Source organism: Panthera onca, chromosome E3 (assembly GCF_046562875.1).
Source record: "Panthera onca isolate mPanOnc1 chromosome E3, mPanOnc1 haplotype 2, whole genome shotgun sequence".
NCBI classification, from domain to species: domain Eukaryota; kingdom Metazoa; phylum Chordata; class Mammalia; order Carnivora; family Felidae; genus Panthera; species Panthera onca.
This window is the reverse complement of record NC_138354.1, coordinates 28,929,589-28,953,604: the sequence shown is the minus strand read 5'-3', so window position 1 is coordinate 28,953,604 and position 24,016 is coordinate 28,929,589. Positions and strand designations below refer to the sequence as shown.

At 51.2% G+C, this 24,016-nt stretch overlaps 1 protein-coding gene across 2 annotated transcripts in view; it reads left to right on the top strand.

Annotated features, from left to right (window-relative positions):
- ABCC1 (ATP binding cassette subfamily C member 1 (ABCC1 blood group)) overlaps positions 1 to 20,366 on the top strand; it is a 141,858-nt gene extending 121,492 nt beyond the window's left edge. For both annotated transcript variants that reach the window (XM_078440284.2, XM_078440283.2), the window contains exons 23-31: positions 2,854 to 3,164; positions 8,873 to 9,072; positions 10,922 to 11,048; positions 11,579 to 11,680; positions 13,979 to 14,125; positions 15,961 to 16,119; positions 16,767 to 16,933; positions 18,005 to 18,199; positions 18,730 to 20,366. In XM_078440284.2, the coding sequence (XP_078296410.2) occupies positions 2,854 to 3,164; positions 8,873 to 9,072; positions 10,922 to 11,048; positions 11,579 to 11,680; positions 13,979 to 14,125; positions 15,961 to 16,119; positions 16,767 to 16,933; positions 18,005 to 18,199; positions 18,730 to 18,838 (1,517 nt within the window). In that variant the 3' untranslated portion in view covers positions 18,839 to 20,366. The remainder of the gene's footprint in view (positions 1 to 2,853; positions 3,165 to 8,872; positions 9,073 to 10,921; positions 11,049 to 11,578; positions 11,681 to 13,978; positions 14,126 to 15,960; positions 16,120 to 16,766; positions 16,934 to 18,004; positions 18,200 to 18,729) is intronic.
- Positions 20,367 to 24,016: the final 3,650 nt, after the last annotated feature.

Genomic DNA, 24,016 nt, shown 5'->3' with positions numbered 1-24,016 from the left:
CAATGTCTGGAGGTACTTAGAGCTGTCACGGTGCGGGGGGCAACTGCCTTGTAGAGGTCAGGGGGGTCGCTAGATGTCCTGCAGTGCATAGCCCGGCCCCCACAACAGAGAATGACGTAGCCTCAAATGTCAGTAGTGACGAAATTGAGAAACCCTGTATACCCTTCTTGTGGTTCCACGAAGGTCCCCAAACACAACAACGTTAATAATAAGAGCTGTTGTTTACCGAGCACTTACTTGGTGCTGGTCATGTTCTAAACATTTTTAGGTGTTTTAACTTATGTTGCTTTTGCAGCAGGTGTCATGAGGTCACAGCTAGTATTTTCCGCATTTTAGAAAAAATAGAGACTCTAGCAGCACTTGGGTGGCTCAGTCCCTTGCCCTTCTGACTCTTGATTTTTGCTCAGGTCATGATCCCGGGCTTGCGGGATCCCACCCCACATTGAGCTCGGCACTGGGCATGGGGCCAGCTTGGGATTTTCTCTCTCTCCCTCTGCCCATGTTCCCTGCACACACTATGTCTCTCTAAAATAAAAATGAGTAGGGTGATGAGTAGGGTGGCTCTGTCAGTTAAGCATCATGGCTGAGGCTCAGGTCATGATCTTGTGATTTGAGTTCAAGCCCCACATCAGGTTCCATGCTGACAGCTCGGAGCCTGGAGTCTGCTTTAGATTCTGTTTCTCCCTCTCTCTCTGTCTGCCCCTCCCCTGCTTGCACTCTTTTTTTTTTTTTTTTTTTTTTCCATTTTAAATTTGTTTTAATGTTTATTTATTTGTGAGATACACACACACACACACACACACACACACACACACACACAGTGCAAACAGGGGAGGGGCAGAGAGGGAATGACACACAGAATTGGAAGCAGGCTCTAGGCTCCCAGCTGTCAGCACGGGTCCTGACGCAGGGCTCGAACTCATGAACCACAAGATCGTGACCTGAACCGAAGTTGGATGCCTGACCAACTGATCCACCCAGGCACTCCATCTGTCTTTCTATTTCTCTCAAAAATAAACATTAAAAATTTTGTAAATAAAAATAAAGTAATTTTAAAAAAAGAGAAAAGAAAAGAAATAGAGACTCTAAGCCCCAGTGAGGTTAAGTAAGTTGTCGGAAGTTGCACAGCAAATACATGGGCAGGGCTGGCTTTGAGTGAGGTGGTCTAGCCCAGGAGCCCCTGCTCTTGATCACTGTGCTACACTATGTTAACGAGCCGTGTGTTTAGACTCCTAAAAGCAGTGGGCATCTCTCCCTACCTACGTGTGTTCAGTGTCTGTGATACGTAAGTATAGGTTTGATACATTTGAGTACTTTCTGTACAGCGGCACACTGCCCTTCACATTCAGCAGTGCTACAAGGTTATGTATCATTGTTGCCATCTTATAGAGGAGGACCCCTTAACCTAGAGGTTAAGTGACTTGCGGGAAGGTCCCACAGCTGGTAGGTGGCAAAGACACAGCTGGGCAGCGCTGGGTGCAGCCAGTTGTTTCAGCCCCTGCTCCCGAGAGTAAGCCTCTCCATCCCTATGAAATCTCTTTGCAAAGAACGGCTGTCTCCCTGTGGCTTGTTCAGAGGAGCCACAGATGTCTCCTGGTCTCTGGGAGATGGCTTTGGAAAAAAAAAAAAACAACAGAAGAGTAGATATGGATTTCCCAGATTTCTTCATCCCTAATGCCCCGTCATTGGGCATGGGACTAGCCTCCAAACTGTCCTTGAGGGAAGGTGGGACACAGGGTGGGTGTGATGTTTCCCTGCCTCACACAGCAGCAGTGTCTGTTCCAGAGCTGAGCTGTCCACTCTGGTGGCCGCTGGCCACAGTGTGGCTCTTTGAATTGCGGTTCGTCAAACCTAAGTAACAGTATCAGCTGTCAGTGGCACTGGCCACATGTCAAGTGCTCAGTAGCCACGTGTGCCTGGAGGCGACCACACTGGACTGCATAGGTCCAGAACATTTCCATCATTCCAGAAAGTTCTGTTGCATGCCACTGGTCTAGAGGAATGTGGCATACAGATTAAGAGCATGACCCTGGAGCAAGCAGGCTGCCTGGATCAGAACCCCAGCTCTGCTGCTGATTGGCTGACTGTATCGAGGGCAGAGGAGTTCACCTGTCTGACCTTGAGCTCCCTTCTCTGTAAAATGGGTGCTAATAGGATTTATACAGAGTCAGTCTTAAGAATTAGGTGCATGTGGGGGCGCCTGGGTGGCTTGGTCGGTTAGGCGTCCCACTTCGGCTCAGGTCATGATCTCACGGTCCGTGAGTTCAAGCCCCGCGTTGGGCTCTGTGCTAACAGCTCAGAGCCTGGAGCCTGTTTCAGATTCTGTGTCTCCCTCTCTCTCTGCTCCTCCCCTGTTCATGCTCTGTCTCTCTCTGTCTCAAAAATAAATAAACTTTAAAAAAAAAATTTTTTTAATAAAAGAAAAAAAAGAATTAGGTGCATGTGGGGCACCTGCGTGACTCCGTCGGTTGAACATCTGACTTCGGCTCGGGTCACGATCTCATGGTTCGCGTTTGAGACCCACGTCGGGTTCTGTGCTGACAGCTCAGAGCCTGGAGCCTGCCTCGGATTCTGTGTCTCTCTCTGTCTCTGCTCATGCTCGCTCTCCCTCTCTCTCTCTTTCTCTCTGAAAAACAAACATTTAAAATTTTTTTAAAAAATTAACGTGTAAAACTCTTGTACGGTGTTGAATAGACACCGAGTCCTCAGTAAATAGCAGCCACGACTCTCGTCATCACCGTTGCCGTTATTCTTCGAGGCTGAGCGTGCAGGCCTGTTGCGTCTGCATGGCCTGTCCTCACCCCCACCCCGGGCCCGGGCCCCACTGTGGTGTTTACCGCCAGAACGTTGCAGGTATCTCCGTGTTCGGCTACTCCATGGCGCTGTCCATCGGGGGGATCTTTGCTTCCCGCCGCCTGCACCTGAACCTGCTCCAGAACGTGCTCCGGTCCCCCATGAGCTTCTTCGAGCGGACCCCCAGCGGGAACCTGGTGAACCGCTTCTCCAAGGAGCTGGACACGGTGGACTCGATGATCCCTCAGGTCATCAAGATGTTCATGGGCTCCCTGTTCAACGTCATCGGCGCCTGCGCCATCATCCTGCTGGCCACGCCCATCGCTGCCATCATCATCCCGCCGCTGGGCCTCATCTACTTCTTCGTGCAGGTGAGAGGCGGGGTCTCGGGGCTGCGGGAGGAGCCCTCCGGGGTTTCACGCTCCCGTGTGAGTCCGGGCCTCATGCCGTCTTCCCATTTCCGCGGCACGGCGCTGTGCGCGATTTGCCGGCAGAGGGCCCAACTGGTGTTTGTCACTTTTCAGTACCTCTCAAAGGGAGAAAAGCTATAGCAGTAAAGACACCTTGATTATTAAAATTGATTATTAACATTATGGGGTTACCTGGGTAGCACATTCGGTTAAGCGTCCAACTCGTGGTCTCGACTGAAGTCGTGATCTCATGGTTTTGGGAGATCGAGCTCCACATTGGGCTCTGTGCTCACAGCACAGAGCCTGCTTGGGATTCTCTCTCTCCCTCTTTCTCTGCCCTCCCCCACCCACGTGCACACGCGTGCGCTCGCTCGCTCTCTCTCTCTCTCTCTCAAAATAAATAAACTTAGAAGAGTTTTATTAAGTTCTTTAGGTCTTAGCCCCCCTGCAGAAAATAGAGATGTGAATAACAGCAGCTCAGACAAGATGTTTGTCTTTCTCTCTCCTAGTGGAAATGTATTTATTTACTTACTTATTTGTTGTTTCTATTTATTTTTTTCTCATAGTAGAAATTTAGAGGTGGTCCCTTCAGCTCTGGTGTGGCAGTTGCACACATTTGTTAATGTCCCAGACTTCGTCGCTGTTGTGGTTTTTTTTTTTTAAGTTTTCCCAGCTTTGCACAAGCCTTCCATTCTTAAGTTGACCTCATGGTCTAAGGTGGTTGCTGGAGCTCCAGCCATCAATGTCTATTTCAGAATACAAGACCGAGGAAGGGGAACAAACACAGCAAGGGAGTCAGTGTGGTTATTTAGGTGATCGCCACAGAAACTGTGCTTGCAGCTGACGGAGGAGCGTGTCGAGGCCCTGGTGGTGCAGCTGGGAGTGTGAACTCACGTCTGTCTGACTTTAAAGCTTGCATTGGTAACCACGGTGCTGCACTGCCCCTTTCTGCCCCGAAAAGGTTACCTGCAGCACAGTTGCTGGCGGGAGACAGTGGTTTAGATGGGAGCCAATCACTACAGCACAAAACGAGAGGGAGAGCTGCCAAGACCTCCACGCGTCAGGCTGTGCCGTGGCCTGCTCACGCGGGGCCCGGAGCCCTTGGTCGTCAGCCGTCCCCCAGGCTCCACCACGCTGTGGCCCCGTGGTTGGTGTGCATGAATGAAGGTGGAACCAGAGAGAGCAGGACCCACTGCGACACCCTCATTGTGTTCTCTTTAAGTTGGTGCCAGCTTTTTTTTTCACTCAGTGATGGGATCTCGTGTTCCTTAATGGACATAATTACCGAGAGGTTGTTGCGATACCACCGATTTTATTTTTTATTTATTTATTTTTAATGTTTTAATGTTTATTTTTGAGAGAGAGAGAGAGAGAGAGAGAGCACGAGTGGGGGAGGGGCAGAGAGAGGGGGAGATACAGAATTCCAAGCGGGATCCAGGCTCTGAGCTGTAGCACAGAGTCCAACGTGGGGCTCAGACCCACAAACCAGGGGTGCCTGGGTGGCTCAGTTGGTTAAGCGTCCCACTTCAGCTCAGGTCATGATCTCACAGTCCATGAGTTCAAGCCCCACGTCGGGCTCTGTGCTGACAGCTCAGAGCCTGGAGCTTATTTCAGATTCTGTGTCTCCCTCTCTCTCTGCCCCTCCCCTGCTCATGCTCTGTCTCTCTCTGTCGCAAAAATAAATGAAAACATTGAAAGAAATTAAAAGAAAAAAACAACAACCCACAAACCATGAGATTATGACCTGAACCAAAGTCAGATGCTTAACCGACTGAGCCACCAAGGTGCCCCTCCATGGATTTTATTTCTAAACAACAAAGACAGTTCAGCAAAGGATCATATTATATACACACTGTTACTATAACCAAGATGCAAGCATAATGTGCTTGTGCAGGGCCAGAAACGGAAGCAGTGAGAGGAAAAGGAAAACTTGGTGTCCCCAAGGGTTGGGATTATGGGAGAATTTGTTTGTTTGTTTGTTTAATGACTTTTAACTAAATACACACTTACCTACCACCCAGCAGTCCTTCCTCAGCATATATGCAATAGAGATGAGAGAATGCATCTACTAAAAAAAAAAAAAAAAAAAAAAAAGTGCTAGAACGTTCTTAGCATCATGGTTCATAATAGCCTCAAACTAGAAATAACTTGAGTTTTGACCCAGAGGACACAAGAATTTTATGGATGCTGGAGATGTTCTAGATTTTGGTCAGATAGTGGGGGTGCAGGTGTGAATGAATGTAAACTTCATCAAGCTGTAAAGATTTGGTGCATTTTTCAGCATAATGTGTGTTATATCTTGATTAAAAAGTGGCTTTTCAATACACGTAGGTTCTTTCTCTTTCCTCCGAAAAGATCTGGAAGGTTATACACTGAGATTTGAATAGTGCTTATCTGAGTGTGATGGCTGCAGTGTGATTTTTTTTTTTTATAATATTCCCATCTGTATCATTCCCCCAACCCCCAGCGTTTTAAATGGCTACCCATTAATGTTTTAATTTAAAAGCAAGTCATTTTTATAAAAAGATGAAGAGATAAGCCGATGTGGACTTGTGTTGGGGCGTCCTTGTTGCTTGGAAGAAGGCATTTCTGCTTTTATGGAATATTTTGGTGTCTGAAAAACTGCCCAGTCACAGCTCCAAGTACCTTAGCTTGCGGCCTGCTGCCTGGCTCAGGCATGTGCTTGTCGAGCGGTTATTACTTATTTATTTACTTATTTTATTTATTATTTTTTTTAATGTTTATTTTTGAGATAGAGACAGGGTGTGAGCAGGGGAGGGGCAGAGAGAGAGAGGGAAACACAGAATCTGAAGCAGGCTCCAGGCTCTGAGCTGTCAGCACAGAACCCGACCTGGGGCTTGAACTCAGGAACTGCGAGATCATGACCTGAGTCGAAGTCGGATGCTTAACTGACTGAGCCACCCAGGAGCCCCTTTATTTATTTACTTTAATGCTTATTTATTTATTTATTTATTTATTTAACGTTTATTTATTTTTGAGACAGAGAGAGACAGAGCGTGAGCAGGGGAGGGGCAGAGAGAGAGGGAGACACAGAATCGAAGCAGGCTCCAGGCTCTGAGCTGTCAGCACAGAGCCCGACGCAGGGCTCGAACTCATGGACTGTGAGATCATGACCTGAGCCGAAGTCAGACACTTAACCGACTGAGCCACCCAGGTGCCCCAGTGCTTATTTTTTTTGAAAGAGAGAGCGAGCTCGAACATGACTGGGGGAGGGGCAGGGAGAGAGGGTAAGACAGAATCCCAAGCAGGTTCCGTGCTGCCAGCGTGGAGCCCAACACCGGGTTCAAACCCATGAACCCGTGAGATCGTGACCTGAGCCAAAATCAGCGGTTGGATGCATAACCAACCTAGACCCCCAGGTGCCCAGCAAGTAGTTATTTTTATTTACAAGCACCAGGCACTTGGTTTCTGAAAAAGTCAGTTGAGTCTGGCGGGGTGGATTATGTCTCCTGGAATAGAGTTTAAAAGGGAAGCTAGCGGGATGCCTGGGTGGCTCAGTCGGTTGAGCGTCTAACTTCGGCCCAGGTCATGATCTCGCGGTTTGTGAGTTACAGCCCCGCGTCGGGCTCTGTGCTGACAGCTCAGAGCCTGGAACCTGCTTCAGATTCTGTCTCCCTCTCTCTCTGCTCCTCCCCTGCTCACACGTTCTCTCTCAAAAATGAAGATTAAAAAAAATTTTAAAAAAATAATAAAAAAAAAATAAAAGGGAAGCTAGCTGATCGTTCTTTTTTTAAAAGACTGAGTTTAGGGGCTCCTGGGTGACTTCAGCTCGGGTCATCATCTTGCAGTTCATGAGTTCGAGCCCCGTGTTGGGCCCCCTGCTGTCCGCACAAAGCCCACTTCAGATCCTCTGTCCTTCTCTCACTGCCCCTCCCCAACTTGTCCTCTCTCGAAAATAAATAAAATATTTTTTAATTTTTTTTTTTTTTCAACGTTTATTTATTTTTGGGACAGAGAGAGACAGAGCATGAACGGGGGAGGGACAGAGAGAGAGGGAGACACAGAATCGGAAACAGGCTCCAGGCTCTGAGCCATCAGCCCAGAGCCTGACGCGGGGCTCGAACTCACGGACCGTGAGATCGTGACCTGGCTGAAGTCGGACGCTTAACCGACTGCGCCACCCAGGCGCCCCATAAAATATTTTTAAAAATTAAAAATAAGGGGTGCCTGGGTGGCGCAGTCAGTTAAGCGTCCGACTTCAGCCAGGTCACGATCTCGCAGTCCGTGAGTTCGAGCCCCGCGTCAGGCTCTGGGCTGATGGCTCGGAGCCTGGAGCCTGTTTCCGATTCTGTGTCTCCCTCTCTCTCTGCCCCTCCCCCGTTCATGCTCTGTCTCTCTCTCTGTCCCAAAAATAAATAAAAAATAAAAAAAAAAAAACTAAAAATAAGTAAGCAAACAACAATTTAAACACAAATACATCTCAGGGTAGCTTTCTACAGTAAATAAAGTGGAGTAGGTTGAGCAGGCAAAATACTTGAGAATGATTTCCATCCGGGATGTTTAGAAAGAAAGCCGGGGAGAGGAACCCTCCCAGGGCAGATGCCGCGGGGCCGAGGCATCAGGGTTTTGTTCACGGCTGAGAGGCTCAGGAGCAGAGCGGGCATCTGGCCTACCCTCGAGGACTGGCAGAGCAACCATCGTGGGCCTGCCCTGGCTGGCGTGGTGCTGGGTTAGCTTATAGGGTTTCCAGGACCCAGAAGGCTGCCCAGGTGTGGGTTCAGGTGACCGCACACGCTGCCGTCCAGGAAGCAGCTGCTAAACTCGGAGCCCCGTCTGACTCCTCCATTATGTTCACTGTTCTCTGTGGAAGGTCTCTGCTCCCACAAGGGCCCCAGGAGGCGGGGAGGCCGTGTCCCTAACCACCCTTTGTTCCCTGTCTCGTTCATTTGTCTGGCTGTGTCGCTTGTGAAACACCTGCCTTCGCATTACGTGCCACCTCCAGAATGGGGAACCTCAGTCTCCCCGGTCCCGTTTGTACAGACGAGGAAACTAAGGCCGAGAGAACTAAATGTTCTCACGTGACCAGTCTGTCATCTAAGGGCGGGTCCTCGAAGCTTCCAGGGCGCGATTTGCTTTGCTTTTGTTCCATCTGCCCTGGTTAGGGCAGGAGCAGAGCCGATGGGGTGACTGCCTGCGGGGACGGGTGGAGGCCAAAGGCCTGGTCCAGAAAACCCTAGAGGTCTGTGGCTTGAGAGAGGCAGGACAGTGCAGAGGTTCACCCTTGACAGCCGGCTTCTCCGAGTCCAGCCCCCCAGCTCGGCCACTTGTCGCCTGAGGGGGACCTGAGGGGGAAGAGGTCAGCGAGCTTCTTTGTGCCTGGGTTTACTGACGGTCCGTGCAAATGAGCACCGACTCCTAGCTGTCTGGTGACGATGAAATGAGCCGATTCTGTGGAAGGACTTCAAACTGTGCTAGGGTAGTCGGCTCCCCGTGGGCCTGAGCTGCTGGCATTATGTGGTCGCTGTCGTCATTCTGTTGTGCTGGCATCGGGTGAGCAGAGACACCTGTTAAAAAGCAGCCCAGCTCCGCCGTCTTGCCTTCCGGAGGTGCCGTGTGTGTCCAGGCTTTGTCCAGCGCAGCCCTGGTGGGGGTGGGTGGCTGGCACGGGAGGGGCTTTGCCAGCTCCCTGGTCCGTTCTCTTCCCCTAGAGGTTCTACGTGGCCTCGTCCCGGCAGCTGAAACGCCTCGAATCCGTCAGCCGCTCCCCAGTGTATTCCCACTTCAATGAGACCCTGCTGGGGGTCAGCGTCATCCGCGCCTTCGAGGAACAGGAGCGCTTCATCCGCCAGAGCGACCTGAAGGTGGACGAGAACCAGAAGGCCTATTACCCCAGCATCGTGGCCAACAGGTGGGCACCCGAGGCCCGCGGGAGGAGGTGAAGGAAGCCTTAGTTCCTGGAGGAGGGCCTCACACACGGGATGGTTAGACTTGGTGGGGGCGGGAAGGGACAGAATAGCATTAAAAGCAGACAGGAGCACTGGCAGCTTGAAGCACAGGCACTCCGGTGGCACTGAGGGACAACAGGGAGCAAGTCAGAAAATACTGCAGGAACTATCCGTTCGCTGTGGTCCTGACGGTACAAGGTCATCGGTGACAGGCGGACTCAGCTGATATTTTTGTGGCCTTGTTCTCAGCTGACGGGGGTGATCACCCACCGCCCCTGTGTGATGAGCTTTGGAAGCTGTTCACCAACCTGAGGTTGGACCACGTGAAATGGCCATGATGAAAAAAGCATCCGTCCCAAAGAAGGGCCAGGAGTTCGCTACTTGTCGACTAACTTCAGAAAAGTATCTGACTTATCTCTAAAAGAATATTCTCCTCACTCATGTCCTGATACGTTTTTTGAGATGTGGGATAGGAAATTCTGGAGAGGGGGTGACTCACCCTGGGAGCAACGTGTCGTAACCAACTGTTGCCCCATCGTACACAATATAATCCCATAAAGACCGTGAATCACTGGAGACCTGACCTTCCTCTGCAGAATCGGCAGGGAGTTTCTCAAACTTGGGTTTGTTTTTAGGATAAGCTCACACCCAGGAAGATCAGTCACGTGAATCTTTATTTAAATTTTTTCTTTTTTGGGGCGCCCAGGTGGCTCACTTGGTTTTGCATCTGACTTCGGCTCAGGTCACAATCTCGTGGTTCATGGGTTTGAGCCCCGTTCAAACCCGCTTTGGGTTCTGTGTCCCCATTCTCTCACTGCCCCTTCCCTGCTAATACTCTCGCTCACTCTGTCTCTCAAAAATAAATAAATGTTAAAATTTTTTTTAATAAAAAAAGATAAATTTTTCTTTTTTTAATGTTATTTGTTTATTTATTTATTTGTTTATTTAGAGAGAAAGAGAGAGTGTGAGCAAGGGAGGGGCAGAGAGAGAGGGAGACACAGAATCTGAAGCAGACTCCAGGCTCTGAGTTGTCAGCACAGAGCCCAACGTGGGGCCTGAACCCACAAACCGTGAGATCATGACCTGAGCCGAAGTTAGACGCTCAACTTACTAAGCCACCCAGGCACCCCCAGTCACACGAATCTTAAGGGCTGTAGTGGAAATAAGATCAACAACACCATTTCCCTAAAATGTTTTACACCTTAAATCACTAATATTCCTAACGCTTGGAGGTACGCTAGGGAAGTTCGCTTTAAACCAATAATGTTATCTGTTTATATTCCAAGAGGTAAAACAATGTATTTTAACATTTCTAAAACGAGGGTGATCTAGGAACATTACAGCTACATTGAAAATAGTATTTCATTTCTCACTCTCCCTTCCCCCTTCTGCCAAGAAAAGGTTATTTTTACAACACTGCTGCCTCTTACAGTCGATGACTTCTTAGTATTTAGGAACTTTCCTGGACCTGTCTTTGCAGATGGGTGTACATGGGTATGTTATAAAGGTTTCCCTAAAAAAAAAAAGTTGGTTCTTAAAAAGGCAAGCTTTGGTTTCCCGGGAAGGCTCCTTCTGGAGAACTCCGTTTCAGTCCCCCGGGGTTGCGAGATGAATGAGGAATTAGTGAGACCGTGTCCCTTTGGCTCTCCTTCCCCCGTGAGAGGACAGATTGAAGGCCTGTCTTGGGAGCTCTCGGGGAATTCTTTCCATTAGCAAAGTGCCTCCCTCCTTCCCCGGCTTGAGCCAGAAACCAGATCTCTGACGAGCCAATTCCTGGTGTGTCTGTCCATCTGCCTGTGTGTCTGTGAGCAGGTGGCTGGCCGTGCGGCTGGAGTGCGTAGGCAACTGCATCGTCCTGTTTGCTGCCCTGTTCGCAGTGATCTCCAGGCACAGTCTCAGCGCCGGCTTAGTGGGCCTCTCGGTGTCCTACTCACTGCAGGTAAGACAGGTGCCCCCAGCTGCATTCTCTTACGGTCGTCAGGGTCTCGGGCCTTTGCTTTGAATCCCCGCAGGAGCTGGGGGAGAGGTGAGGGGCCAAGCGGCGTTTGAGAAGCCCGGTGACTGACCTGCTGGTGCTGGAGGGAGATGAGACACGGGGCCGGGATTCCCCCGTCAGTCAAGGAAAGCCCTTGATGAACCAAGAGGATGCCTCCAGCGACAGGAAAAATGCTTTTCACTCTATCACTTTATCTCTCATTCCGGCGTTAGCCACATTGCCCAAATTTTGATACATTGGATTTTCCCTTATTACCATCTCGTTGGAAATCTATTCTGATGCTCTTTCTGATTGCTTGTGTGGCCCAGGGGTTATTTTGAAACGTGCTTGCCTAAGAGGTGCGGTCTGGCGACGGCGGTACGTGAGGCTGGTACCTTTCTTACCTCAAAAAATTGCGTAATTCGTAATCACTTGCTGAAGATAAAGCGGCCCCTGCTCACCCCAGAAGCTTCATGTGACTCTTCTGTGCACAGGTCACCACGTACTTGAACTGGCTGGTTCGCATGTCGTCCGAGTTGGAGACCAACATCGTGGCCGTGGAGAGACTGAAGGAGTATTCGGAAACGGAGAAGGAGGTAAAGCCGGCCCCTGGCCTGCCCTCGCCTGCCCTCACCTGACCTCATCAGCGCGACCTGGGTGCCTTCAACAGACAACCCCTATTCAGCGAAAATTGTCTTCTGTTCTTTGTTACATATCTGTATGAGGGACTTGTGCGGTGCAGAATGAGACTAGTTTCATCGTCACGTTTAAAAATTAAATACCAGTTGATTCAAAGCCCTGAAAGTCAACCGCAAGAGAGTCAGTACGTGGATGTTGTAAAAATCATGACTGAAGTTTGGGGAACCCGGCAGTTGTTTGACCCAAGTCCCCATTTTATAGATGGAGGAGACGGTCGCCTGGGGAGGGACACTGACTGATCCAAGGTCACACGTGGTCGGGGTAGGACCCAAGTGTCCAGACATCAGTGCCACATTGCCCCTAGAAAGTGCCGTTTTCTGCCTACACACTGTCACTGGTGGCATTGGCAGTGATCATGGTGACAATACCAGTGGATCCCCTCATCGCCCCCACCACCAGTAATATTAGGGACACATATTGGGCCCTTGGGAGCTGTCAGCCCTGTCCTACACATTTTACGTAGAGTAATTCATACAATTTACGTAGAGTAATTCATGTAATCTTTATGTAGCCTTATAGCTCGTGTTGTCATGATCCCCATTTTACGCATCCGGAAGCTAAGACACAGGGTTAAGTTACTTTGCTCAAGGTTACGTGGCCATTGGCACACTGCCTCCCAAGAAAATGCCCCGTCCTTAAGACTCTGACACAGGTGAACCAGGTCCCGCTTCATGGGAGAGCATTATTCAGAATGGTGTGAGCGCCCCCTGTGGAAATAAGAGTGTATTACACCAGGGGTTTTCGCGCTCAACATCGAATTTATTTTTTTAGTTTTTAAGATCTAATTCACATGCCCTGCAGTTCACCGTGCATGAAGTATGAAATTAAATTTATTTTTTTTTAATTTATGGATGTTTGTTTATTTGTTTTGAGAGAGAGAGAGAAAAACAGAGCCCAAGCAGGGGAAGGACAGAGAGAGAGAGAGAGAGAGAGAGAGAGAGAGACAGAATCCTAAGCAGGCTCTGTGCTGTCAGCTCAGTCTCCCGAACCATGAGATGACCTGAGCTGAAACCAAGAGTCAGACCCTTAACCTACTGAGCCACCCAGGTGCCCCGAAATTAAATTTATTTAAAAATTTTTTGTTTTTACTTCTTTTAATTACTTCCTTTTTTAATTTCTCAAGTAAGAACATACTTGAAAAATACAAAAGAATGTAAAGATCCAGGGTCTTAGCACTACTCAAAATATGTATTTATATAGAATATATTTTCACAGTTAGAAAGTTCCACCCACCTCTCTCTCCAGTGCCGTCCGTGTTCTTACAGCGTATCCCCTGCATTATACATAAATTTGTAAAAGGGGACTGTGCTTGTTGTAAATGAAAATTAATGTAACAAGCTTATGGGGGAGAAAGGTTGAAAGTTCTCTCTTGCTGTCCCCTCCATTCCTCAGCTCCCCCAGAGGTAGCCTCCAGCCTGGCCCGGAGCACATCCAGTTCTAGAGCTCAGGAAATGCTGAACGGAACTTAAGAAGCTTTTCAGAAATAGGGGCTGTGTGACTCTGGGCAAGTTACTCACCCTCTCTGTGTTCCAGTTTCCTCATGTGTAAACTGGGGGTAATGAAAGGACCCCTCTCATGGGATTGTAGTGAGGATGAAGTGAGGTCACGTGACCGTGATCTTTCTCATTAGCCGTCGCTGCATAGTTGGTGTCCAGATGTAGAAGGCATTCAGACTGACACCTCTGCCCTTGTGTCTGACCAGAGAAGACCACTCATTTATTGGTACAGTCCACAAATATTCGTGGAGTCCCTACTGTGTGCCTGGAGTATGACAGCGAACAGGGAAAGAACCTGTCCTGACAGAGATGTTCCAGGGGGCGTGGGTGACAGAATAAGTGAATTAATGCACACCTGCGGTGCTCGGAGGTGCCCGGTGGTCTGGAGGAGAACGAAGCAGGGGAGGGGACGGAGGGCACAGAGGCAGGGGGTGGTCTGAATTGGCGGAAGATCTGCAGCATGCCAGGGAGCGCACGAGGGGGTAGTTTGGGAAAGAGCATTCCAGATAGGGGTACCCACAGGTGCAAAGGCCCAGCAGCAAGGTACGCAGGTGTGTTTGAGAGGTAGTGCAGCCCCACGGGGAGCCGAGTGAGCAAGAGGGAGGGAGATGAGGTCAGAGGGGACCTGCAGGTCACCTACAGCCTTGGGTCACATGGGACTGAAGATCCCTTACCGCCACCCCCCACCCCCGATCACAGGCTCCCTGGCAAATCCCCGAGACGGCTCCGCCCAGCACCTGGCCTCAGGTTGGCCGAGTAGAATTCCGAGACTATGGCCTGCGTTACCGGGAAAACCTGGACTTGGTTCTCAAGCACATTAACGTCACCATCGATGGAGGGGAGAAGGTGGGTGTACCTTGTTTCCCCCATCCGTTCACAGCGGGGCAGGCGAAACCAGGTGCCTCATTCCCCCAGTTTATCACGGCCCTGGACCGTGGGGGTGGGGCTTGTGGAGGTAAAAGCTGCTCAGAGTGTCCCAGGCGTGTTGCATACTGTTGACCGGCCACCAAATGAGGCCCACCTGTGTGTTTTCGGGGGGTGGGAGGAAGAAATCTGATTATGTTAAAAATTATGAAAAATCTGGTGTGCCTTCTGTAAAGATCCACTTCCTGCTTTTCTTGAAAGATCAGAACATGAAAAAAAAAAGGGGGGAGGCACCTGGGTGGCTCAGTTGGCTAAGTGTCCAACTTTGGCTCAGGTCATGATCTCACGGTCCGTGAGTTCGAGCCCCGCGTCGGGCTCTGTGCTGACAGCTCAGAGCCTGGAGCCCGTTTCAGATTCTGTGTCTCCCTCTCGCTCTGTCCCTCCTCCGTTCATGCTCTGTCTCTCTCTGTCTCAAAAAAAATAAATAAACATTTAAAAAAAAAGAAAGATCAGAACATGTAGCAACACTGGGCTTACACTCCCTGCCTGGCTTTTTCTAGACCAGACAAGAGCTTCTCAGCTCACCCTGTCCCTCCCTGTCTGACTTGTGTGCCTAGCTGTCCCCTGCAGGCATTCAGGTTTGCCAGCTCTAGAACAGGAAGATGCTGTCATCACTAGTGGGGATGGCTCGATGAGCATGTGAGGGTGTCAGAAGTTTGGAACGTACCCCTGGTCCCAGGCTGCTCCTGTAAGACGTCCTTGCCCTGAAACCTTGAGACCCTCCTCAGGAATCAGACTTAAGGGTCTTCCTGGTCACCTGCCATGCGACAGTGTTTCCTTCATCTCTAAACATGTGTATTTGTTAAGCCGTTCCTGCTGCGAGGCTCAGAACGTTTTATTCCCGTGAGATAATTTCTCTAAGAACAAGGGGAAGAGAGTGGGTGGTGTTCTCACTGAGGCTTTATGGTTTGTGTTGTATCATGAGACTCTCCTCTGTGACATTTTTGTTAGAGGTTGGAGGAAGCCTGCCTTTCAAGAGCCCAGATGAGAAGGCAAGAGTTGTAACTGGGTGTCAGGAATGTCCATCATTGGCCACTGAACAGGGAGACCGGTCCTATCCATAGCCTCTTTTTTGCTCATGCAGCTGGGGTGGAGGGGAGAAGGTGAGGCATGCAGGGGGATCTGCTTGAATCTTTGAGATATTTCAGCAGCTCGGGATGGGAAACTCACCATCAAAGGACTGAAAAACAGTAGGGGGAAAATACCTGATGACCAGTATTTTCGAGAGTTGAAAACAAATGGGGCTTTATGGAAAACCCCTTCTGCCTGAGCCCTCTTTGGAGATCTGTGCTCACTTATCAAAAGAAGTGATTATAATTTTAACTTATAAAAAGAGCTGACAAAGAGAAGGAAGTCCCCTTTTTTATTTATTTTGACAGAGCACGAGCTGGGGAGGGGCAGAGAGGTAGGGGGTCAGACATCCAAAGCAGGCAGTGCACTGACAGCACAGAGCTCGATGCAGGGCTCAGACTCATGATCTGCAAGATCATAACCTGAGCCAAAGTCAGATGCTTAATCGACTGAGCCACCCAGGCGCCCCGAGACAGAAGTCCTTCTTCACCCTTGGCCAAAACAGCCCCTGAAGGAATGTCCCTGGGAAGCTACTGATGGGGAGGGCTGTGGTAGACACTGGGTCGACCAGGTGACTGAACTGCTCTAGGGTGGATACCTGAAATGAGGGCCCCATGGGGGAGGGCAAGAGGTAACCCCCAGATACCAGCCTTCCTGCCTTACCCTGGGCCCTTCCTGCCCCACAGGTTGGCATCGTGGGGCGGACAGGAGCGGGGAAGTCGTCCCTGACCCTGGGCTTGTTTCGGATCAACGAGTCTGCTGAGGGAGAGATCGTTATTGACGACATCAACATAGCCAAGATTGGCCTACATGATCTGCGCTTCAGGATCACCATTATCCCACAGGTGGGGTCTGGGGTGCCGAGGGCGTCAGTGGGGCACCCTGAAAGCTTACGTAGATATATTTTCAGGACAAACGTAAATGGGTTCCTATTTTGTTATTTTCATCGAAACCATACTGTTTCTTTGCCACTGAATCTCCTCTTAGCATACAAATAACAGTGGGAATTAACTGGATATCATTTCTTCACTCCCGCTGGCTCCAGTCGGGACAAGAATAAGTCTCTCAAGAGCCAGGAGTGGAAAATGGATTTTCTAGATTGATTTCTGTAGGTGGTGATTCCCTAATGTGTTGACTTGTCATGTTGTTTTCTCTAAGATTTTTTCTAAGACTGTACTTTGTAGGCAGGGAACAGGGAGGAATCCATGGCACTTGATGATCAGGAATTACCCAGGCTGCTTCTCTCTTCTGGAAGGTTCCAGTACATTTGCATATTGAAGCCTCTGGAAAGTCTTACAACAAGAAATCTATTTTATTTCACTTAACCCAAGGTTTTCCAAACTGTTTTCCCCCCATTATTAACGTCTCCAGAAAGGGTGATTCCAAGGAGCCCTGGGACCCTATCAGAAGTTTTCACACCCCACCCTTCTGCCTCATCCCTACCCAACTGACGTGAGCCTCACATGCCATCTGCCGTTTTCTCCCCGAACAGGACCCTGTTTTGTTTTCGGGTTCCCTGCGCATGAACCTGGACCCGTTCAGCCAGTACTCCGATGAAGAAGTCTGGACGTCCCTGGAGCTGGCTCACCTCAAGGACTTTGTGTCAGCCCTTCCCGATAAGCTGAACCACGAGTGTGCAGAAGGCGGGGAGAACCTGAGGTAGGCAGGCATGCGAGGCCCTGACCGGGTCTCCTCGGCTCCGCCTTGGTCCTTATGCATATGTGTCCGACCTGGGTTTGAGTCCCGGCTCTGCCACAGACAAGCCAATTTCTCTTAACCTCTTGGAGCCTCAGTTTCAATATCTGTGAAATGGGTTTCAGTCCAGACTTACTTTTTACCATGAGCTATAACCGGGATGCTAATATGGTTCCTTCCTTCCACCAGATTTATTCAGCTGAGAGTGGCTGTCGCTTGTTAAACTGTTGAAAAGCTTCTCTGTCAGTCGGTTCATAGCACTTTTCTGAGCCCTCTGAGTCACCACTCACTGCCCCAGCTGCGTTGGCCCTTGTCCCAGGATCCACCCATGACCCAGCAACCAAAGTATTCATGTCTGGCACAACAGCAAACCAGAGTCCTGCTCCAGTGTTATTAGTCAGTGGCTGGCTCAGTTGCCCATCTCTGTGACCGCCAACCACCAAGCCTCAGATGTGTTGAGCAGTGGCAGTGACCGTTCAGACACCTGGGGTGATCGGCCAGGCGGCTCTGCTGTTCGTGGCTCACTCCTCTGGTTGGGGGTCCGCGGGGGCAATTAGGGTCTGCTCCACTTGTCCTTCCTCCTTCAGCAGACCAGCCCAAGCACGTTGTCGTGGTGACGGCAGAGGTGCAAGAGCCCGCAAACCCTGGTGTGCATTCCCAGTGCAAGCCTCTGCTGGCCTTATGTTTGCCAGCATGCCCTTGACCAAAGCAAGACACGCGGTTGAGTCCAGAGTCAACGGGGAGGGTCCTACAGAAGGCACGCATGTGGGGCCATCTTGTGATGTCACACCGCCCCTGTTGCCCTCATCACATATTTTGGATATCCCCTCCGAGTCCTGTGTTGAAAATGATCCTGAGCCTGCTTCTAGGTCAACAGCAAGAATGTCCTGGCATCACTAACGTCTGCCGTGGGCGCAGGAGCGGGGACTGGCAGTGCTTTCCTGGTGTCTCTTCTCTCTTCTCCCAGCTCAGGCCTGGGCTCAGGGTCAGGGGTGGTTGTGACACTCTGTCTCCTGCTCTTTGTCTCCGCTCAAGCGTTGGGCAGCGTCAGCTGGTGTGCCTGGCCCGGGCTCTGCTGAGGAAGACAAAGATCCTGGTCTTGGATGAGGCCACCGCGGCTGTGGACCTCGAAACCGATGACCTCATTCAGTCTACCATCCGGACACAGTTTGACGACTGCACTGTCCTGACCATTGCTCACCGGCTCAACACCATCATGGACTACACAAGGTGATGCTGCTGGCATAGAAGGCCTGTCAGCCTTGGGATTTACCCGTTTGTACAGCATCATCCCGTGTCTAGTCACAGCCCTCTCTTTACGCTGGGTGTTTCTGGCATCACTCCATTATCGATTCAATCAACATACGTGTGTGAAGTCCCTGCCACATTCTTGGTCCTGTTCTAGGCACTGGGGACTCAGCAAGGAGGTATCAGAGAAGGAGCCTGCCTGAGGGACCTGATACGTTAGTTGGGGGCTGTGTATGGATATAGACAGCAAACACAGCAACAAACAAAAGCTGATTGCTCCGGGAAGGAAATGTAAGAAGTGACAGCCGGTAATGAGTGTAAGCATCACAGGACTTAGACAGTGACAAGAGGAGGGATTGAGGATGGGCAGCCAGTTGGAAGGCTACTGCACCAGTCCTAACACGAGGCATTAGGGCCCTGACCCAAAGCAGGGAGTTGGTCATGTGGCTCTTGGGGGCCCAGGGTGCCAACTGTTTCCCTATCCCTCATGTCTGTGTCCCCTCCTCTTGCAGGGTAATCGTCCTAGACAAAGGAGAAATCCGGGAGTGTGGCCACCCCTTGGACCTCCTGCAGGAGAGAGGTCTTTTCTACAGCATGGCCAAAGATGCTGGCCTGGTGTGAGCCCCAGAGCTGGTGCATCTGGTCGGAATTACAGGGCTGACAGGGCAGCATCCAGGGATGAGGCGCTGTTCTGGGGAACCCAAGCCTCCTGTCTGCTGAAACCAAAAAGAAAAAAGAAAAAAAAAAAAACAAAAAACAAAAAAATGAAAACACACACAAAGCAGCCACCGTCCGGCCCCCAACCTGGAACTGACCATGAAGAACCAGGAGAGACCCAGAGATGCAGCCCCCCCCAAACACTCCCACCCTCACCTCCATTGCCCCTACAAGATGTACATATGTTCTCACGCCCCTGGGAGTGCACACTTGTGCTCTTGGTGCTTTGTTAGGAGGTTTGGTGGCCAGACAGCCAGAGAAATGGGTTTCGTAAAATATGCTAGTGACCAAATCCAGCCAACTGCCTCAGATCTCTCCAGCCAAAGTCTGTGGATTCCATCTTTGAGAAGCTCGCCGGCCCCCCGACAGCTGCCCGTGGCGCCTCTGACGTCCTTCCTTGTCTGGCTCCTCCCAGAATGCTTTGTTTCCTCGGGGCTGCAGGTGGGAGGTGAGGGGCCTGGGAAGATCATTCTCACCCTCGGGCAGTACCTTGAGGGCCAAGGACTCTCCTGTCACCAACCGTCTGGTCTCCCAGGCACTCAGACGCTAGGTACTGATGTCCCAGCCCCACTTCACTGGTACATGCGTCACACATGGGGCCAGCCTCCACGTCCATGAACTTCTCACTGACGGGACTCAGCAGGACTTGTGGGCTGTCTGGCCCCGGAGATCATCTCAGTGCTGACTCCCTAGCCTGGCTGCTCAGCTCCTCGTCCGCTCCAGTCTTCTCCCTGCTCTCCTTCCTCCCTCTTCCTACCCATTGCTAGAATGGCTCTACTTCTGTAGTCCCTGAGAGAGAAGATCTGCCAATGGTTATGAAGCGGTCAAGGTCAAGGGAGCACCAGGTACCTCCTAAGTACAACGCGTTGGTACCTAAATGAGCCCTGTTGATCCCCCTCCGCACCTCCGCGTATTTAGATTTCTTTTCTCGCCCTTGGCATCTGGTTAGCTTGAAGGTGGCAGTGTGGAGAACTCGACATTTCATTACTGAGTCTCTTCCAGGATGAGAAAAGGACCCATTCACGAATATCAGTGACTGCTGCTTTTTCTTTCTTCTTCTTTTTTTTTTTTTTCCTTCAAATGCTGCTCTAGGGAGAAAAACAGTCTCAAGACTTTAATTTCTTGGGAGGAAGGGTTAGCCAAGGAGCAGCATTCCCGGGGAATGGCCACGTCGGCTGGCTTCTGACAGCTGGTCCACGTGTTCCTGGAGGAGAATGGAGAAGCAGAGTCCTTCGAGGCCCGTCCTGTTTAGAGCTCTCAGGGAGCACAGTGAGACCCCAAAGCAGAGGAAGGTCACTGCTACTCCAAGATTCATACTTGCTATGAACTACGTTGCTGACTTCAAACCCAGAGAAGCATCTTTCTTTTAGGTGGAAATACATATTTATTTTTTTTGTAAGTTATACCATTCTTTCACACTAGATAAACCAAGTTTTTCTTGGGGATCTTTTTCTAATGACTTACACTGGAAACGTGAACATTTGCAGATAATTTGCAGTAAAAAAAAAAATTTTTGTTTCTTACTGAACAGTTGTCCTGTGTTCTTGGGGCTTTAGCAGAGGCTTCAGCCCTGTCCTTCAGGAGTCAGGACTGGGTACCTTCTCGTCTGCTTCTCTCCTTTCTCTTTGGCAAACCTGTCGTCTCCAGCGGGAGCTCTCGTCCGGAAATGGGACCTTAGAGGTTAAGCAGGTGCAGTTTAGCGGGGAGTCAGCGTGGCACAGTGGACAGAGGCTGGGTTTGAATCCCACCCTTGGGTTCACTGGCCGTGTGACCCTGTGTGAGCCACTTGGTCTCTGTGCCTCGGCAGCCTCATCTGTAAGATGGGGCTGATCGTACCTGCCTCCTGGGATTGTGGAGACAAGCAGCGGTGTGTCTGATATGCACAACCCTGGTCAGGTTCTAAGACACAAGGAGGGTGAAAGTCCCCTGTGGCCAAAATGACCCTAGAAAATCCCTTTGCATCAGGACAGGACAGGCTGTCCTGCAGTTAGCAAATTAGCCCTAAACTCTTAGGAAATGAACAAAAGGGTTTGTTTCTCACTCCTGTATCTTGATGAGCGTCGGGTGCCTCTCTAGGGTGCCTGCCTTCCATGCAGCAGCTTAGCGATCCAGGCCCTTCTGGGCTTATGACATCACCTCCAGAGGGCTGGCTTCCAGAGGCCACAGCAGGGGAGGGGAACGTGCGGGTGATGGACACCCATTTTTCAGTGTCCCAAACCAGAAGCCACACAAGTCAGCTCCACTCAGCCCGTTGGCCCGAATCCTACGGCCCCAACCACACCGCAAAAGAGGCTGGGAAGTGCAGGGGCGTGTAAGGGAGAGCAGTACCTCTCCCTGCAGTCATTCGCATGTTTTCTGGGGTTTGGATAGTGCGTGAGTGAGGCTGCATGTTCGGTTTCTGAGTTTGAACTGGGCGAGTCTCCATGGTGAAGAATTCCCTGTAGTTGGGGAGCAGGCCATTTCTGCTGCACCCTAAAACCGCGCACCAAGTAAATGTGCAGAGGGAGTTTCCTGACCCTGCCGGTCTTCCCTCCGACATTGCTGTCCCTGGACTGACACATTTGCCTCGCACGTTGTTGCGTTTAGGGACTGAAGCCTGAGTGTTCAGTACAGGGCTCCCGTCGGGGTGTTACCATTGGAAGGAGGTATTTATGCGTGTCGGGTCGGGGCAGGGATTGGGGGGTGGGTGTCAGTCTGAGAAGGGAGGTGTGCTCCTGTCTCCTGTCTCTGTGGAGCCTGACCCTGAATCACTAAAACCCCAAGCCGGGTCTATTAAACAGGTATCTGAGCGTGTGCCTACGGGTGTGCATTGTGAGACAACTGGGACTGCAGAGGGTCTCAGGCCTGAGTCAGAGCTCCTTCTGCTTTACGAAGAGAAGGCCGCAAGCCGCATTAACCCTGAAGAAGGTGGAAGCCAGAAGCGCCAGGGTTGGGGCAGGGGCGCCTGCTCGTCCAGGTATGGTCCGGTTGAGCGCTTTCCTAACGTGGAGGGAGACGGCACCTGCCGTGTGCCGGGCCCTGGGCTCAGTGCGTAGCGTTGCTCGCACGGGAAGGGACCCCTGGGCCAGAGGGGAGCGGGCAGTGGACGTGGTGCCTCCCAGTGTTGAGCTCTTGTCCGCCGTTCATTCTCGCACCCCCGTGCGGGTCCTGCAGCTCATTCCAGAAAAACACTCCCAATCAGACCGCTTCTCTTCCCTCCCATTCCTGCCACGCTGGTCTCTCTCTCGTGTTCCTGTGACAGCCACCACCTCAGTGGTTTCCCTGCTTTTGCCCTGGCCGCCCCCTCCCTGCAGTAAGTCTGTAAAAAAATCACATCACAACCCTCCTGCGGTCCCCATCTCGGCACCCAGACACCCCACGTAATCTGGCTTCCCATGACCTCTGCCCGCAGCTCCCTTCTGGCCACCTCACTGACCTCTCCAGCCACAAGTCACACTCTGCTGGTGTTCCAGGGTGCAGGATGCAGGCCCAAGGATGCAAGACCAAGAGGGTCTTGCCTCTTGCTGGTCCCTCCCCTGGTGGTGGTACAGTGGCTGCTCTGTGAGAGCAGGGGGTTGATCTGTTTATTCCCTGATGAATGGCCCACCACGGCCATGGAGCATGTATCCAAGTGACTGGGTTCTCTGATCCAGGACAAGCCCTCTGTGCCGGGCCGTGAGCCAAGTGCGAAGTCATCGGGGACTCGAGAACTTGCCTTTCGGCACCTGTGGTTTCTTCCTTGGTACAGCTGGGATCCTTATGTCCACCAGGCCAGGTGGGTGTGGGGATGGAAAAAGATCCAGGTAAAGCACCCAGCACCACAGCCAGCCCTCAGGACACCGTCCTACATGATGATGTAGGATTCATTCCTTTGTCCATCCGTCCATCCGTCCATCCATCCAGTCATGCAGTTGTCATTTACTGAGCCCTCTTGTTTGCTACACACCATGCCAGGTGCTGGGAGACACAGTGAAGACACATGAACAAATCCCTTGCCTCGAGAAGGCAAGGGGGGCCCTGGGGCACCTGGGGGGGCTCAGTTGGTTCAGCATCCGACTCTTGATCTCAGCTCAGGTCATGATCTCACAGCTCATGAGTTCGAGCCCTGAGTTGGGCTCTGTGCTGACTGCGTGGAGTCTGCTTGGAGTTCTCTCTCCCTCTCTGCCCCTGCCCCACTTGTGCGCTCGCTCTCTCTCTTTCTCTCTCTCTTTCTAAATAAATAAACCAAGAGGAAAAAAAAAAGGAAAGGAGCCCTTTCCTTCGCTTCTGGTGGGATACCAGAGTGGAATTCAACCAGCAGCGAGCTGGTGTTTTAGATCTAACGAAGTGTGCGAGAGGCAGTGTGGTACAGTGGATAGGACATGAGCTCTGGAGCCCGGCCACCTGGGTTCGGATCCCTATGCTATCTCCATTTTCTCATCTGTAAAAGGGGCCTCCTCAAAGCATCCTAGTAAGGGGATAATGATGGGACTTTCCTCCTCCCGTTGTAAGGATTCCCTAGAAGGCTGTGGCAGGCATTGGGGCAGGGCTTGGTAAGCGTTTGCAGTGACGGGAGGGGACACAGGTGAAGGTAAGGGACCTACTGAGACCGGCACTGACCACAGAAGGTCTGTACATGGCTTTTCCTGCATCTGTGTTCCTCCCCCCCCACCCCCACCCCAGCCTGTGGCAGGGGGACGGATGGCCTGGGTGGCCCCTGCAGGCCGGTCTCCAGGAAGCCGTGGTGTGGGCCCAACAACAGCCTCATTAGCGCTGGCTCCCTGGGGGCATGCTCTGCCTGCTGGCCAACCACCTCTCTCCATGAAAGAAGCCTTTGAATGACCCCCAGAGAGTTTGCCAAACACACAGCGGCTGCCTCTTTGGCCTGCGGTCGCTCTGCCCGGACGTCAGGGGGCTCCGTTCCAAGTAGAGAAATGGAAAGTGCTGTGTCTGGTCCCTTCCTCTGCTTCAAAGTTGGGCAGACGCCCCCCACGCCACGTCCTGGGCTGTGGTGGTAAATAGACCCAGGAGCAGAGCCCCACTCGGCCACTTACAAGCTGGGCGACATTGGCAGGTCATGTGAACTCACTGAGCCTCAGTTTCCTCGTTTATAAAACAGAGCTG